This window comes from Toxorhynchites rutilus, chromosome 1, assembly GCF_029784135.1.
Source record: "Toxorhynchites rutilus septentrionalis strain SRP chromosome 1, ASM2978413v1, whole genome shotgun sequence".
Classification (NCBI taxonomy): domain Eukaryota; kingdom Metazoa; phylum Arthropoda; class Insecta; order Diptera; family Culicidae; genus Toxorhynchites; species Toxorhynchites rutilus.
The window spans coordinates 198,378,083-198,392,607 of record NC_073744.1 but is presented as its reverse complement, the minus strand read 5'-3'; the positions used below and the strand labels follow the sequence as shown (position 1 = coordinate 198,392,607).

Genomic DNA, 14,525 nt, shown 5'->3' with positions numbered 1-14,525 from the left:
TCCCAAACGATCTATTTTTGCACGGGAGGGAAAGTGATTTATTTTATTCTTCTTGTGATCTCATTCACAGTGTAAATACCACTTGCAGAATCCAATTACTGGTGTGCATGCGGTGAAATGCAAAGGGCGTCACGCTCCAGTTAGGGAAAACCTGGCACCCCGTCTCGCCATCGGTCATCTCATCCGACCGGATAAACCTTAACAGACTAGATGGAAATGACCATGAAAATGAGTCGAGCCGGACAGCAGCAGTGATCCGTGTGCGGAAACCGTGACGGATAACACCTTTCATGTAAACACACATTCTGCAATACATTGTTGTAGATCGTTCAATTGTCATCCTACCTGATGTTCTGATGTCATCGAGGGATGAACAGTGTCAAAAGCATGGAAGCGGACTCGGGGGACATTGTCGCTCGGCACTCGCTCTATCAACAACGCCAAAGTAGGCCGTGGCTCTGGGTTAGGCGGTAGGAGACGTGACCAAATTGAAATTATATGTGTCACCCGGTCGTCGTCGTCGCTTACGTGTACGACTCCAGGCCGGGTGACGGCCCTTCGGGGCGCTCCGCTCTAACGGTCTGCCGCGATTTCACTTCGGCGTCGCGCGTTGACAGCGGCCGGGCCGCTCCATCAGTCATGCCATCATCATCATGCGATTCGATTTGTTGTGAATGCAGCGCACATATTTCGTCTGTCCACCGCGTTCGTCTTCGCCACGATTGGCATTTTCTGCAGAAGTTAAAGCGAATTGGGTACGGGATGCCGAAGAAGTATTATGGCAGCCTTCCTCCGGTCTCAAACGGTGTCACATGATGATGGTGGATTGTTCCAGCTCCAGGAATGAGGAATTGTTTTCTCCCATTGGATCTGTGTCAATTCGATTCATGCAGAGCGAGGAGAAACAATTGAAGCGCAAAAAAAAGTTTGAGCTCAAAATTTAGCTTTTGGAAGAAGTGCGATAAGATGGATTACCTTTTTATTTTATTGTACCAATTTTGCTGGGAGTGACATGATTGTGAACGATGTGAAGCGTCTAAATGGTTCTCTAAGTTTTCGTGAATTATTGATTAATCGAGAAGAAACGGCTAGACGGAAGTATGAAAATATGCAGAATTTGGTCGTTTTTGTCGTGAAAAGAATTTCATCTCAAAGATGAATATGAAAAAAAACGACTACAGTTTGCTAAGGCATGTGTAAACAGACCTAAGGAGTTCTGGAACAAGGACTGTTAATACGGTTGAGGCCAAAACCAATCTCTTTGAATCGGAAAGAAGACAGATGGTGTGGAGGTAACCAGGATCAGAATTTGGCTCCCACAGTAAAACACGGCGGCGGTAGTCAGTTGATGTATGGTACATTGGTGGCTTCTAGAACTGGAACCATGGAGTTTATCGCTTCGGTGATGGACAAGATGGCTTAATTGATATTCCTGGAACGTAACCTGCAGTCTCCCGTTCAGAAATTGGGTCTCCCTCGTGATTACTACTTCCAACCGAATAATGACTCTTCAATGTTCCAATCAACTCAAAACACCTCCGCAATCCCCGGACTTGAACACTATTGCAAATGCAAAACTGTAAAAGGAGAAAGATTTATATGTTTCTGAATTCTATGGAATAGGTGGGATTGAGAACTATTTCAGTTCATGATTTCCATCGGAAGTGTTATCGGTTTAGAGTGAAATCGTTTTGATGAAACAGGAACAATCGGTTTTCGAATTGAGGAGATGCCCCATAAAGTTTTCGATTTGAGGATGGATAAAATGGAAATCGGTTTGGTAATCAATACGATAAAAATCGATAAGATGAACATCGATTAGGAAATCCATGAGATGTGCCTTGAGCTGTCGATTTGAGGATCAATAAGATGAAAATCGGGAATCGATAAAATGAAAATCAATTTGGCAAATGATAAAAACATCGATTTGGAATCGATATGATGATTTATAAGCTGGGAATCGATAAGGTGAAAATCGATGAAATGAAAATAGATTTAGGAATCGATAAGATGAACACCGATTGGGGAATCGATAAAATGAAAATCGATTTGGGAATCGATAAGATGAAAATCGATTTGGAAATCGATGAGATCCCACAATCCAGTCGACGAACAAAATATCGACCTAACATTGACCGAAATGCTGTGACTTCTCCGTCTTGCCTACACCCAGAAAACAGATTACTAAAATATGCCAAATCATTGGTGAGGCAAACATTAGTAGAATGTACATATTTTCTGTAAATATAAATCAACTGTATGTAAAATCTATGTTAGATGCAATATACATCCCTGCCAATGATTGGTACATTTTACTAAGCGGTATCGGTAACTTTGACGATTGTCATTGCTGGAAACCGTGAAAGAAATGTAAACAGAACATTATTAACCTAATTGTCTAGCTGATAATTGAGTTGAGCGGAACTACTTTTCGATATTGTTTCTCCACAGAAAAAGGTTGAATTTACCCAGACAGGTGAGTGACGTTCTTGAAAATTAATTCAATTTATGTTCTTTAATCAACATTGATACATATTGGACAGCCAAATAATGATCCATGCTCATCTGTTGCGGGAGAAAGTGAAGACATTACTTCAATAATGAGGAATCTGGGTAATTCGAGACACTAAAACGAGCCTAGTTGAGCTCTAATTCCACCGCTATATTGTCGGATTTGGTCAAGGGCAACTTCATAAACTATTTTCCGACGATTGTGATCGGTGGTTCGATCAATTGGATGTTTTCGAAATCGTCAAAACGAAGGTTCCGTTTCCACTGACGCTGCGCTTCAACTCAATTTTGAAAAGGGGCATAGAACTGGCTCTTTGATGTAGTCTATCGTAGCTGTTTGTAGTAACCATTCTGTATTTGTAGCCGAGAATCAAACTCAATCGATGCAGGATCAGATGTTGGACGCTGCAATGGCCATGCCTCGAGTTAATGTGCATTGTAATGTGGTTTATACCGCATTTAGATAGTTCAACAAATGACTAAAATTGCATACAATAGTTCAAAAATTACTGTTATACTGGCTGGTTTTACATTTGTTTACTAATGTTATCGCCTAATATGTACGAATAAAGTGCGCTGCACATACAACGTCCCGTCACTGTGAAGTCAACGTGAAGGAATGAAATGTCAAATATTCTCCCATGGAAATCGTATGGTAACATTCACATACATCATCACCGGAAATTGTGACGTCGGCAGAATAAGTCCAAGAGAATATTTGACGGGACGATGACGGTGATGTTGTATGTGTAGCGCACTTAATTCATATCGCAAAAATCAACTAATCATTGGTAATATTTACCCAAAAATCGTCATATATACCAATTTTTCCTAAGAGTGTATAGTTCATTGGTCGAAAATACGGAATAATTAAAATACCAAATGGTATCACTGGTAGTCCGCTAAACTGTCATCTCAAACAAAAACAAATGGACCATATAACTGGTGAGTAAGGAAACTGTTATCGCTTTTTCTTTCATTAATTATTTCATTTTCTTTCAGACTATGATGTGAAAACATCTGGCTTTTCTATAGCCATGAATAGAAACTAGCCGGAAGATGATTTCCCCCATTACCAGTCGCCAAACAACAAGAACAACAGTGCAGATTTTCACCGTTGTCACAGGAGCCAACAACATCTGCAATTCCAATCAGCAGTATCCTCCAAACCCATGCCGGGGACAGCAACAACAGCGGCAACAGCAGTATCGAATCCTCGGGCACAAATGTGTATCAAGGAAATAAAAACTATCAACGCAGGAGGTATTTATCAACGAGCTCAGCTGGACTCGAATCGTCAATCCGGAAACCCCGGATTTAAAAATTTCGCTGTATTGTGGTTATTTGTATATCACAAACACATATTGTTTTGTAATACGTATTTTTTCGAGTAATAAAATGACTAAAATTGATTATGTATTTTCCTTTTAATATTTCATTTCATTTTAATAACAAACCAATACAAACAAGCAGCAGGCAGTGCTGGAAGCAGCGCTGCAAGCAGGTCGACGCCTTTCACATGTTGGCGAAAAAGTGGCGTCAAGTTGTTCGATGAATGCATATGAAAGGTCGATAACTCGATTGCAAGGTGGCAGCATTTGAGGTCGATTGTTGACATTTCATCGACCCGATCATGGCAGGCAAAACGGAATGTGGGATGTACCATAAGCTGTCTATTTGAGGATGGATAAAATGGAAATCGATTTGGTAAAGAATCCGATAGAAATTGATGAAATGAACATCGATTAGGAAATCCATGAGATGTGCCTTGAGCTGTCGATTTGAGAATCAATAAGATGAAAAACTGGGAATCGGTAAAATGAAAATCGATTTGGAAAATAATAAGAACATCGATTTGGAATCGATATGATGATTTATAAGCTGTCGATTTGGGAATCGACTAGGTGAAAATCGATGAGATGTACCATAAGCTGTCTATTTGAGTTTGGATAAAATGGAAATCGATTTGGTAATCAATCCAATAGAAATCGATAAGATGAACATCGATTTGGAAATCGACAAGGTGAAAATCGATTCGGGAATCGATAAGGTGAAAATCGATTTGGGAATCGATAAGGTGAAAATCGATTTGGGAATCGATAAGGTGAACATCGATTTGGAAATCTATGATATGTGCCATAAGCTGTCTATTTGAGGATGGATAAAATAGAAATCGATTTGGTAAAGAATCCGATAGAAATCGATGAGATGAACATCGGTTTGGGAATCGATAAGATGATCCATAAGCTGTCGATTTGAGAATCTATAATATTATAATCGACTTGGGAATCGATGAGATAGGCCATAAGCTGTCGAATCGAGGATTGATAATATAAAAGTTGATTTGAGAATCGACAAGGTAAACATCAATTTAGGAATCGATAAGATGAACCTTAGGCTGTCGATTTGAAAATCAATAAGATGAAAATCGGGATTCGATAAAATGAAAATCGATTTAGGAATCGATAAGATGGACATCGATTTAGCAATCGATAAGATGAACACCGATTTGGGAATCGATAACATGAAAATCGATTTGGGAATCGATAAGATGTACCATAAGCTGTCTATTTGAGGATGGATAACATGGAAATCGATTTGGTAAAGAATCCGATAGAAATCGATGAAATGAACATCGATTAGGAAATCGATGAGATGTGCCTTAAACTGTCGATTTGAGAATCAATAAGATGAAAAACTGGGAATCGGTAAAATGAAAGTCGATTTGGCAAATGATAAGAACATCGATTTGGAATTGTTATGATGATTTATAAGACGTCGATTTGGGAATCGACTAGGTGAAAATCGATTCGGGAATCGATAAGATGAAAATCGATTTGAACATCCATAAGACGAACATCGATTTGGAAATCGATGAGATGTGCCATAAGCTGTCTATTTGAGTATGGATAAAATCGAAATCGATTTGGTAATCAATCCGATAGAAATCGATAAGATGATCATCGATTTGGAAATCGACAAGGTGAAAATCGATTTGGGAATCGATAAGGTGAAAATCGATTTGGGAATCGATAAGGTGAACATCGATTTGGAAATCTATGAGATGTGACATAAGCTGTCTATTTGAGGATGGATAAAATAGAAATCGATTTGGTAAAGAATCCGATAGAAATCGATGAGATGAACATCGGTTTGGGAATCGATAAGATGATCCATAAGCTGTCGATTTGAGAATCGATAATATTATAATCGATTTGGGAATCGATGAGATAGGCCATAAGCTGTCGAATCGAGGATTGATAATATAAAAGTTGATTTGAGAATCGACAAGGTAAACATCAATTTAGGAATCGATAAGATGAACCTTAGGCTGTCGATTTGAAAATCAATAAGATGAAAATCGGGATTCGATAAAATGAAAATCGATGAAGTGAAAATCGATTTAGGAATCGATAAGATGAACATCGATTTAGCAATCGATAACATGAAAATCGATTTGGAAATCGATAAGATGTACCATAAGCTGTCTATTTGAGGATGGATAACATGGAAATCGATTTGGTAAAGAATCCGATAGAAATCGATGAAATGAACATCGATTAGGAAAGCGATGAGATGTGCCTTAAGCTGTCGATTTGAGAATCAATGAGATGAAAAACTGGGAATCGGTAAAATGAAAGTCGATTTGGAAAATGATAAGAACATCGATTTGGAATTGATATGATGATTTATAAGATGTCGATTTGGGAATCGACTAGGTGAAAATCGATTCGGGAATCGATAAGATGAAAATCGATTTGGACATCCATAAGACGAACATCGATTTGGAAATCGATGAGATGTGTCATAAGCTGTCTATTTGAGGATGGATAAAATGGAAATCGATTTGGTAAAGAATGCGATAGAAATCGATGAGATGAACATCGATTTGGGAATCGATAAGATGATCCATAAGTTGTCGATTCGAGGATTGATAATATGAAAGTTGATTTGAGAATCGACAAGGTAAACATCAATTTAGGAATCGATAAGATGAACCTTAGGCTGTCGATTTGAAAATCAATAAGATGAAAATCGGGATTCGATAAAATGAAAATCGATGAAGTGAAAATCGATTTAGGAATCGATAAGATGAACATCGATTTAGCAATCGATAAGATGAACACCGACTTGGGAATCGATAAGATGAACACCGATTTGGGAATCGATTAGATGAACATTGATTTGGAAATCGACGAAGTGAAAATCGAGCCGGGAATCGATAAGGTTAAAAGCGATTTGGTAATCGATAAGGTAAAAACCGATTTGGGAATCGATAAGATGAGCCATAAGCTGTGGATTTGAGAACCGACAAAATGAAAATCGATTAGGTAATCGATAATATGATATGATTTAGAAATCTGATGTCGATACCTAATCGTCGTCATCGTGAATAGGTAACAGCGTTACGGTCGTTGTTAGGTCGATGGTTTTTTCGTCGATTGGATTGTGGGTATTCACGATGACGACGATTAGGTATCGACATCTGGATACAGCATTAGTTTGTATGAGGCAAACTATTCTCTATCATATTAGTCGGCCCGAATCAGTTTATATTTGCTAAAATTTGTATGAATTTTTTTTCTTTGCATATTTTTTTCTACTTAAAGTAGTTGTCATGACCCTAATTTGAATTATTAGACGTTCAGATATTCTCAAAAAAACTTGTCATTATAATATAAACTTATCTAAAAACATATTTTTTTATGACGTTTTTTTTACCACTTGCAGGCAATGGTGATTTTCACTTACATAGAGTACTAATTTGCTTAAGGAAAAATCATGTTCATTCATAATTTTCATTTTAAAAGTGTATTCATTCCTTCTGCAAATCCATACTGTCATGCCTATTCCCCAATATCGTCAACGCGGATAGTTCGTTAGTCGAAAATACTGAATAATTAAACAAACCAAATGGCATCACTGGTGGTTCTTTTTTCCACTCCGCTAAACTGTCACCTCAAACAAAAACAAATGGATCATAGAACTGGTGAGTATGAAATATATTTCGGCTTTTTAATTATTAATTATTTTATCTTGTCTTATCAGCTATGAATACATTCGACTCGTTTGCTTCCATCAATTGGTAAGTGAGAAAGATGATTTCTCCCATCACCACAGTGCGGATTTCCACTTCTATCACAGCAGCCAACAACATCCGTTTTCCTGCATCAGTAACCTCCAACCCCTGTTGGCAATGCCGGGGGACAGCATCAACAGCAGCAGCAGCAGAATTTGACCATGGTATGGTATTGCGAAGAACTTTCCCCATTAGAGGTTCCGTGCTTCGCGCACATTCAAAAATCCTCTTCAGACACGAAAACTCAACGACAAGGAGGTATTTATCAACTTGCTCAGCTGAATTACCACCCCGGAGGAACCCGAATGCACTGATTCCGTTGTATAGTAGAATGAAAATAGGCGAGGTAAGCGAACGTAATATTTTAATGTTCACATTTTTATCCGGATCATACAACTGGTGAGTAGGGAATTCATTTCTGCTTTTCACTTACTAATCATTTTATTTTGTTTCAGCTATGAATACATCCGACTCAATCAATCGGCGAATGAGAAAGATGATTTCCCTCATCACCACATTGCTTATTTCCACTTCTGTCACACCAGCCAACAGCATCAGCTTTCCCGCAGCAGTATCCTTTAAGTCCAGGGTGCTATTCCGGGGAACAGCATCAACAGCAACAGCAGCAGGACCTGGCCATCGATAGTATTTCGAGCAATTTTCCCCATCGGAGATCCCGTGCTTCACGCACATTGAAGAATCCTCCTCAGCCACATATCTGTGTCATCAAGGGCAAGGAGGTATTCATCAATGTACTCAGTCGGATTTGAATCGTCAATCCAGACAACCCGGATGCACCGATTCCATTATATACCTTATTTTTATTATACATGGATTTTTATTATTTTTTTTTTCAATAAAATGATTAAAATCGATCAATGTATTTCCTTTTCATTTTCAATAACAAACCAATACAAACAAGCAGCAAGCAGTGCTGGAAGCAGCGCTGCAAGCAGGTCGACGCCTTGCACATGTTGGCGAAAAAGTGGCGTCAAGTTGTTCGATGAATGCATATGAAAGGTCGACAACTCGATTGCAAGGTGGCAGCATTTGAGGTCGATTGTTGACATTTCATCGACCCGATCTTGGCAGGCAAAACGGAATGTGGGCAATAATATGACAATCAATTTGGGCATCGATAATCTAACAATCGATTTTGGAAACAATAAAATGAAAATCAAAATTATGACAATCGATAAGGTTAACAGAATTGGCAAACGATGAGATGACAATCGATTTTGGAATAGATTAGAAAACAATGAATCTGGGAATTGTTCAGTTCAGAATAGGGAATCGATAAAATTATAATCGGTTTGAAAATCGATTGGGCTTCGACAACAATCAATTTGGGAATCGATCGTATTTCAATTGGTTTGTGAAATCTTTCAGACTTATTAGAGAATAAACTCAGTAATTGACTTCGGTATTGATTGGTTTTAAGTGCATCTCGGAAGTGATCTCCACCCCAAGAAACGCTGCATTAAAGAAAATCTGAAAGCAAATTGAATCTTGTATACTTGGCACTTTCAGGAGAGATATTGAGGTTGGATTCTTTGTTCACTCAGAAAAGTTCTTAGGTGATTTTACAAGGGAAGTAAGGGAAAGTTGACTGTAATTAGTATTGATTACAGATTCTGATTCACATTCAGGACAGCAGAGTTCCTTGGAATCACATAGAATGTAGAGCAATATCATAAAATTGGTTGCCCTATAAAAACAATGACTTACAACAGCATTTCAAACGGAACAATTGTCACCTTTTCCATCGCTTCAATAACTTTGGACATTCTGCCGACTTTCGCCTCATCCCGCTGCTTGCTTCCACGAGCACCAGATGATGACGCCCCGAAGAGGTGCAAATCGGTATCTCACGAAGACGCAAATGTAATACGCCGACCGCGCCACACCAATTGCGGCCCGTTTCGGGTGAAAGTTGGCCGCGGTCACTGACACAATCCGGCTGCGGCTGCGACTGTTTGAGTGTGTGGTTTACGAGCGGCTGTGTCAAATTCAAATGGGGTTCGAAGAATACGTCACCGTCGCTGGCATCTTCAAGCGGGGATCAACAGAAAGAAAGAGTGCTTAATTTTCAATTTAAATGGAAGTTTTCTTCTCAGTAATCCCCGGCTGCGAAGAGTCGAGTGAAGACGATTAACGAAATCACCCAATTAGCGCGGAAAAGCAAAACAATGGGGAAATAAAAAAAGCACGCTGTAAAAGAGGGCAACGTTTGCAGAATCCATTTGCGAACATTTGACATTTGAAAAATCGATAAGCACTCATTCGCATCACTCATTGGCTTCAAATGCCACCAATTCCGGGGTGCCATCGTGCCATCGAAGTAGGCTGAAGATGAACTGTGTCAGTGATGGGTAAGTAGAGTTGTTATGGAGGTGTTTGCAAGCCGGTTGAAAATAGTGAGTAGAAAAGGAAAACGCATTGCGGCTGACCTTTCCGGTAGCCATGTGCGCACAATGTGGCGATGCTCTTCGGCAAACAGGTTTCCAAATTAGCGGCACGCTAAGTGCAATAAATGGCCATCGACGGAGTGATAGATGAAGCCGGAATCAAACGGTGACACACTCACCTCGTGAGTGTGACAGTTGGACTTATAAGGACCCCCCGACAAAGTGTTCGTTTGACAGCTGATACAATGCCGAATTTATTCAAGTGGTGTAACTCCGCAGGTTGCCCTTTTCCAGTTCCAAATCAATTAAGGCCCTGTTTCGAATGCCAAACAAAGAAATCGATTGTTGAAAATGACCACACCAAACCAATGCGGGAGTCTGCGGAGGCGGTTCCAATTATCGGCCCCATGCAAATGTTGTGCATATTGTTTCAAATATCGGCGCGACACGATCACGAAATTCAAAACGCTTGCGCTGTGCAAACGGGGTGCAAACTAATTTTAGAGCAGTGAAATCGCTTGCCTCCGTGGTGATTTACCGGAGGCGGGAGTCGTTACGTCTGTTTGTTATACAAAACAGACGGTAACAGAATTTCGTCATACAGTCATTCGATTAAAATTAAGCAGCCGGGCTTTGCTTGAACTTTTTTTTTTCGCTAAATAGACCCGACGAAGGCCGGACGCCATTGTTTCTAAATTTGCTTCGATTTGTATCTTTGGACACACTTGTGCCGGTAATGGGGAAATAAAAAGCAATGAACGAACGAATCGTAAGTGTCACTTTCCATTCGAGAGAGCACAAGGCTTGGCTGAAAATTGGGCTCTATTCTGACATTCGTCTGACTTCCGTTGTCGTTTTTGGACAATCATGTGGTCTTTCACAACTTGGTAAGTGTCAACTCGTGAATTTGTGTATCGTTTATTATATAGCTTCCGAGATGTGTAAGGTTATTCAACAGGAATAGATACTGTTGAATTCAGAGGTAGGTATTAAGGTATTCAGAGGTAGGTTGAATTCAGAGGTAGGCATTAAGAGGCAGCCATCAGAAATCGTATATCAGGAATCAGAAAAAAATATTGAAAGATTCAAAGATTCAAAACAAGAAGAAGAATTCAAAGAATTAAAAAAACTCAAAGAATTCAAAGAATCCAAAGGTTCAAAAATTCAAAGATTCAAAAATTCAAAAAATTCAAATTTCAAAGCTTAAGGAATTTTGAAATTTAGGAATTCAGAAATTCAAATCCAGAAATCCAGAAATTCAATGAAAATACGGCAACACCTCATTTATTATTTCTTTTAAATATTTTTATATTTATAAATTTTAAAATACGAAAATAAGGAAACACTAAATTAAAAAAAACTATGAAAATATGAAAATAAGAAAATTCAAAGAATTCAAAGAATTTGAAAAATTTGAAAAATTCAAAGAATATAAGAAATTCAAAGAATTCAAAAAATTCAAAGAGTTCAAGGAATTCAAAGAATTCGAAGAATTCAAAGTATTTAAAGAATTCAAATAATTCAAATAATTCAAAGATTCAAAGGCTCAGACATTGAAAGATTCAAATTTTAAAATTTCACCGTTTCTGAAATTCAGGAATTCAGAGCTTTTAAAATACCTTATTTATAAATTTTAAAATACGAAAGTATGAAAACCCTAAAATAAAAAAAAATTAAATACGAAAACATGATAATACGAAAATACAAAACACGAAAATACAAAAATACAAAAATATGAAGAAACGAAAATATGAAAAATACAAAAATACGAAAATACAAAAATACGAAAACACGAAAATGTTGAAATTCGAAAATATGAAAACATGAAAAACGACGAAAAATACACGATGAAAAATACAAAAAAAAAAGTGAAAATACAAAAATTTTAAAATACGAAAATGTGAAAATATAAAAATACGAAAATAAGAAAACACGAAAAAATATGAAAATATTCAAATATGTAGATATGTAAATATGGAAATATGAAAATACGAAAATACGAAAATATGAAAATACGAAAATAAGAAAACACAAAAATATGAAAATACGAACAATGAACAATTTTAAATCACAAAGATATGAAAATACGAAAATATAAAAATTAAAAAATATGAAAGTATGAAAATATGAAAATACAAAAGTACAAAAATACAAAAATACATAAATACAAAAATACAAAAATACAAAAATACAAAAATACAAAAATACAAAAATACAAAAATACAAAAATACAAAAATACAAAAATACAAAAATACATAAATACAAAAATACAAAACAACAAAAATACAAAAATACAAAAATACAAAACTACAAAAATACAAAAATACAAAAATACAAAAATACAAAAATACAAAAATACAAAAATACAAAAATACAAAAATACAAAAATACAAAACTACAAAAACACAAAAATACAAAAATACAAAAATACAAAAATACAAAAATACAAAAATACAAAAATACAAAAAATACAAAAATACAAAAATACAAAAATACAAAAATACAAAAATACAAAAATACAAAAATATAAAAATATAAAAATATAAAAATATAAAAATATAAAAATATAAAAATATAAAAATATAAAAATATAAAAATATAAAAATATAAAAAATAATATATAGAGCTCTACATAATATAATAAATAGAGCTCTACAAAATTGATCCCGTCGTCGTTAGGTTCCTGCAGCATGCGATGAGGCAGTGGAGCACGTCTCTGCACCTTAGTGATGGGGAAAATGTGTTGCAGTCTAGAACGCTGCAGATAAAGAGGGGGATATTCCAAGGCGACTCTTTCAGCCCGCTTTGGTTTTGTCTGGCACTGAACCCCCTCAGTAGGACGCTCAATAGAAACGGTCATGGCTATAAAATAAGGTATGGCGACGGCGCCCACGAAGAAGTGACCCATACCTTTTACATGGACGATCTCAAGGTCTACGCTGATTCACGTCAGCGTCTAGGTGTAGCTATCCGGGTTGTCGAAGACATAAGCAGGGACATCTGTATGGAGTTCGGCCTCGACAAGTGTCGCTGTGTCCACCTGCTGAAAGGACAACTTACCGAATCCGGAGGCTACGAGGTCTATGACGGCGAGTTCATAAGAGACATGGTTCGTGGCGAATCCTATAAATATCTTGGATTCCGACAGCTCACCGGGATTCGCCACTCCGACATCAAGACGGAGCTGCGAGACAAGTTCTTGAGTCGAGTGAACTGTGTCCTGAGGACTTTCCTCAACGCGGGGAACAAGGTACGCGCGATCAACACATTCGCGGTTCCCCTGCTGACCTTCAGTTTTGGTGTAGTCAAATGGAGCAAAACTAACCTAGAGGACCTTGAGAGGAGGATGAGGAAAGCATTCAAAGAGGCCGGAATGCACCATCCTCAATCGGCACTGGAGAGAGTTTCACTACCACGCAAAGAAGGGGGACTTGGAATCGTCGACATTTCTGCACTGTGTGTTGCCCAGGTACGACAACTGCGCGAGTACTTCGCAGAACGCGCCAACCAAAACGCGCTATACCGGGCTGTCTGCGCCGCCGACAGAGGATACAGCGCTCTGCACTTGGCGCAAGCGGAGTACCAACTCAACTGCAATCTGCAGACAGTGGAGGAGAAGATTGCAGCTTGGAAGCAGAAGGCAGTGCATGGTGCCCACCCCCATCAACTGGACCGGCCACACGTCGACAAGGCCGCATCTAATCTGTGGCTAACGCGTGGTGAACTCTCTTCAGTAGTAGAAGCCGACATGATAGCCATCCAGGACAGGATAATGCCGACGAGAAACTGCAGGCGGTACGTCTGGCATCAAGACGTTGATGACATTTGCCGGATGTGCCATCAACCAGGTGAAAACATAGAGCACATTATGGGAGGCTGTCCCGTTTTGGCCAACGCAGCCTACACCGAGCGCCACAACAACGTGGCCCGTATTGTTCATCGACAACTGGCGCTCCAATGTGCTCTACTGGAAGACAACGTACCAAACTACCGGTACCTGCCTGCACCTGTCCTGGAAAATGACCGTTTCAAGCTGTACTGGGATCGCACTGTTCTGACCGACCTCTCGATCCACCACAACCGCCCAGATATAATGGTTTACGACAAGAGCGACCGCAAAGTCACCATCATCGATGTCGCTATTCCACTGAACCAGAATCTGGAGGAGACCCACGGTCGCAAAATCTGCAAGTACCGACCATTGGCCGTGGAGCTCAAGGAACTGTGGGGGCTAAGGGAGGTCCCAAGAATTGTTCCAGTCGTTCTCTCTGGAACTGGAATTATCCCGAAGACACTTCTGGAAGCGCTAAAGGTGTTGAACATCGAGAAGGAATTGGCCGGCATCCAAAAGTCGGTCATCCTTAGCACCTGCGCGATTGTCCGACAATTCCTCGGTCAGGACTAAAACAGCACGAGCATGCAGATACGTGCATTCCGCAGAGCCTAGTCCCCCTTTGGCATTCAGAAGCCCGGGGGCAGGTGAAAATTCTGGCTAGGTTCGCCTAGTTAAGAAGTGAGATAAGTC

At 38.8% G+C, this 14,525-nt stretch overlaps 2 protein-coding genes across 2 annotated transcripts in view; one reads left to right on the top strand and one right to left on the bottom strand.

The window, feature by feature from the left end:
- LOC129767727 (sushi, von Willebrand factor type A, EGF and pentraxin domain-containing protein 1) overlaps positions 1-14,525 on the bottom strand; it is a 152,437-nt gene that overhangs the window by 95,247 nt on the left and 42,665 nt on the right. The window lies entirely within an intron of this gene.
- Positions 7,561-8,466, top strand: LOC129767744 (uncharacterized). Its single transcript, XM_055768907.1, has 2 exons — positions 7,561-7,990; positions 8,047-8,466. Exons 1-2 carry the CDS (start codon positions 7,611-7,613, stop codon positions 8,171-8,173), a joined length of 507 nt encoding a protein of 168 aa, XP_055624882.1. The 5' UTR covers positions 7,561-7,610; the 3' UTR covers positions 8,174-8,466.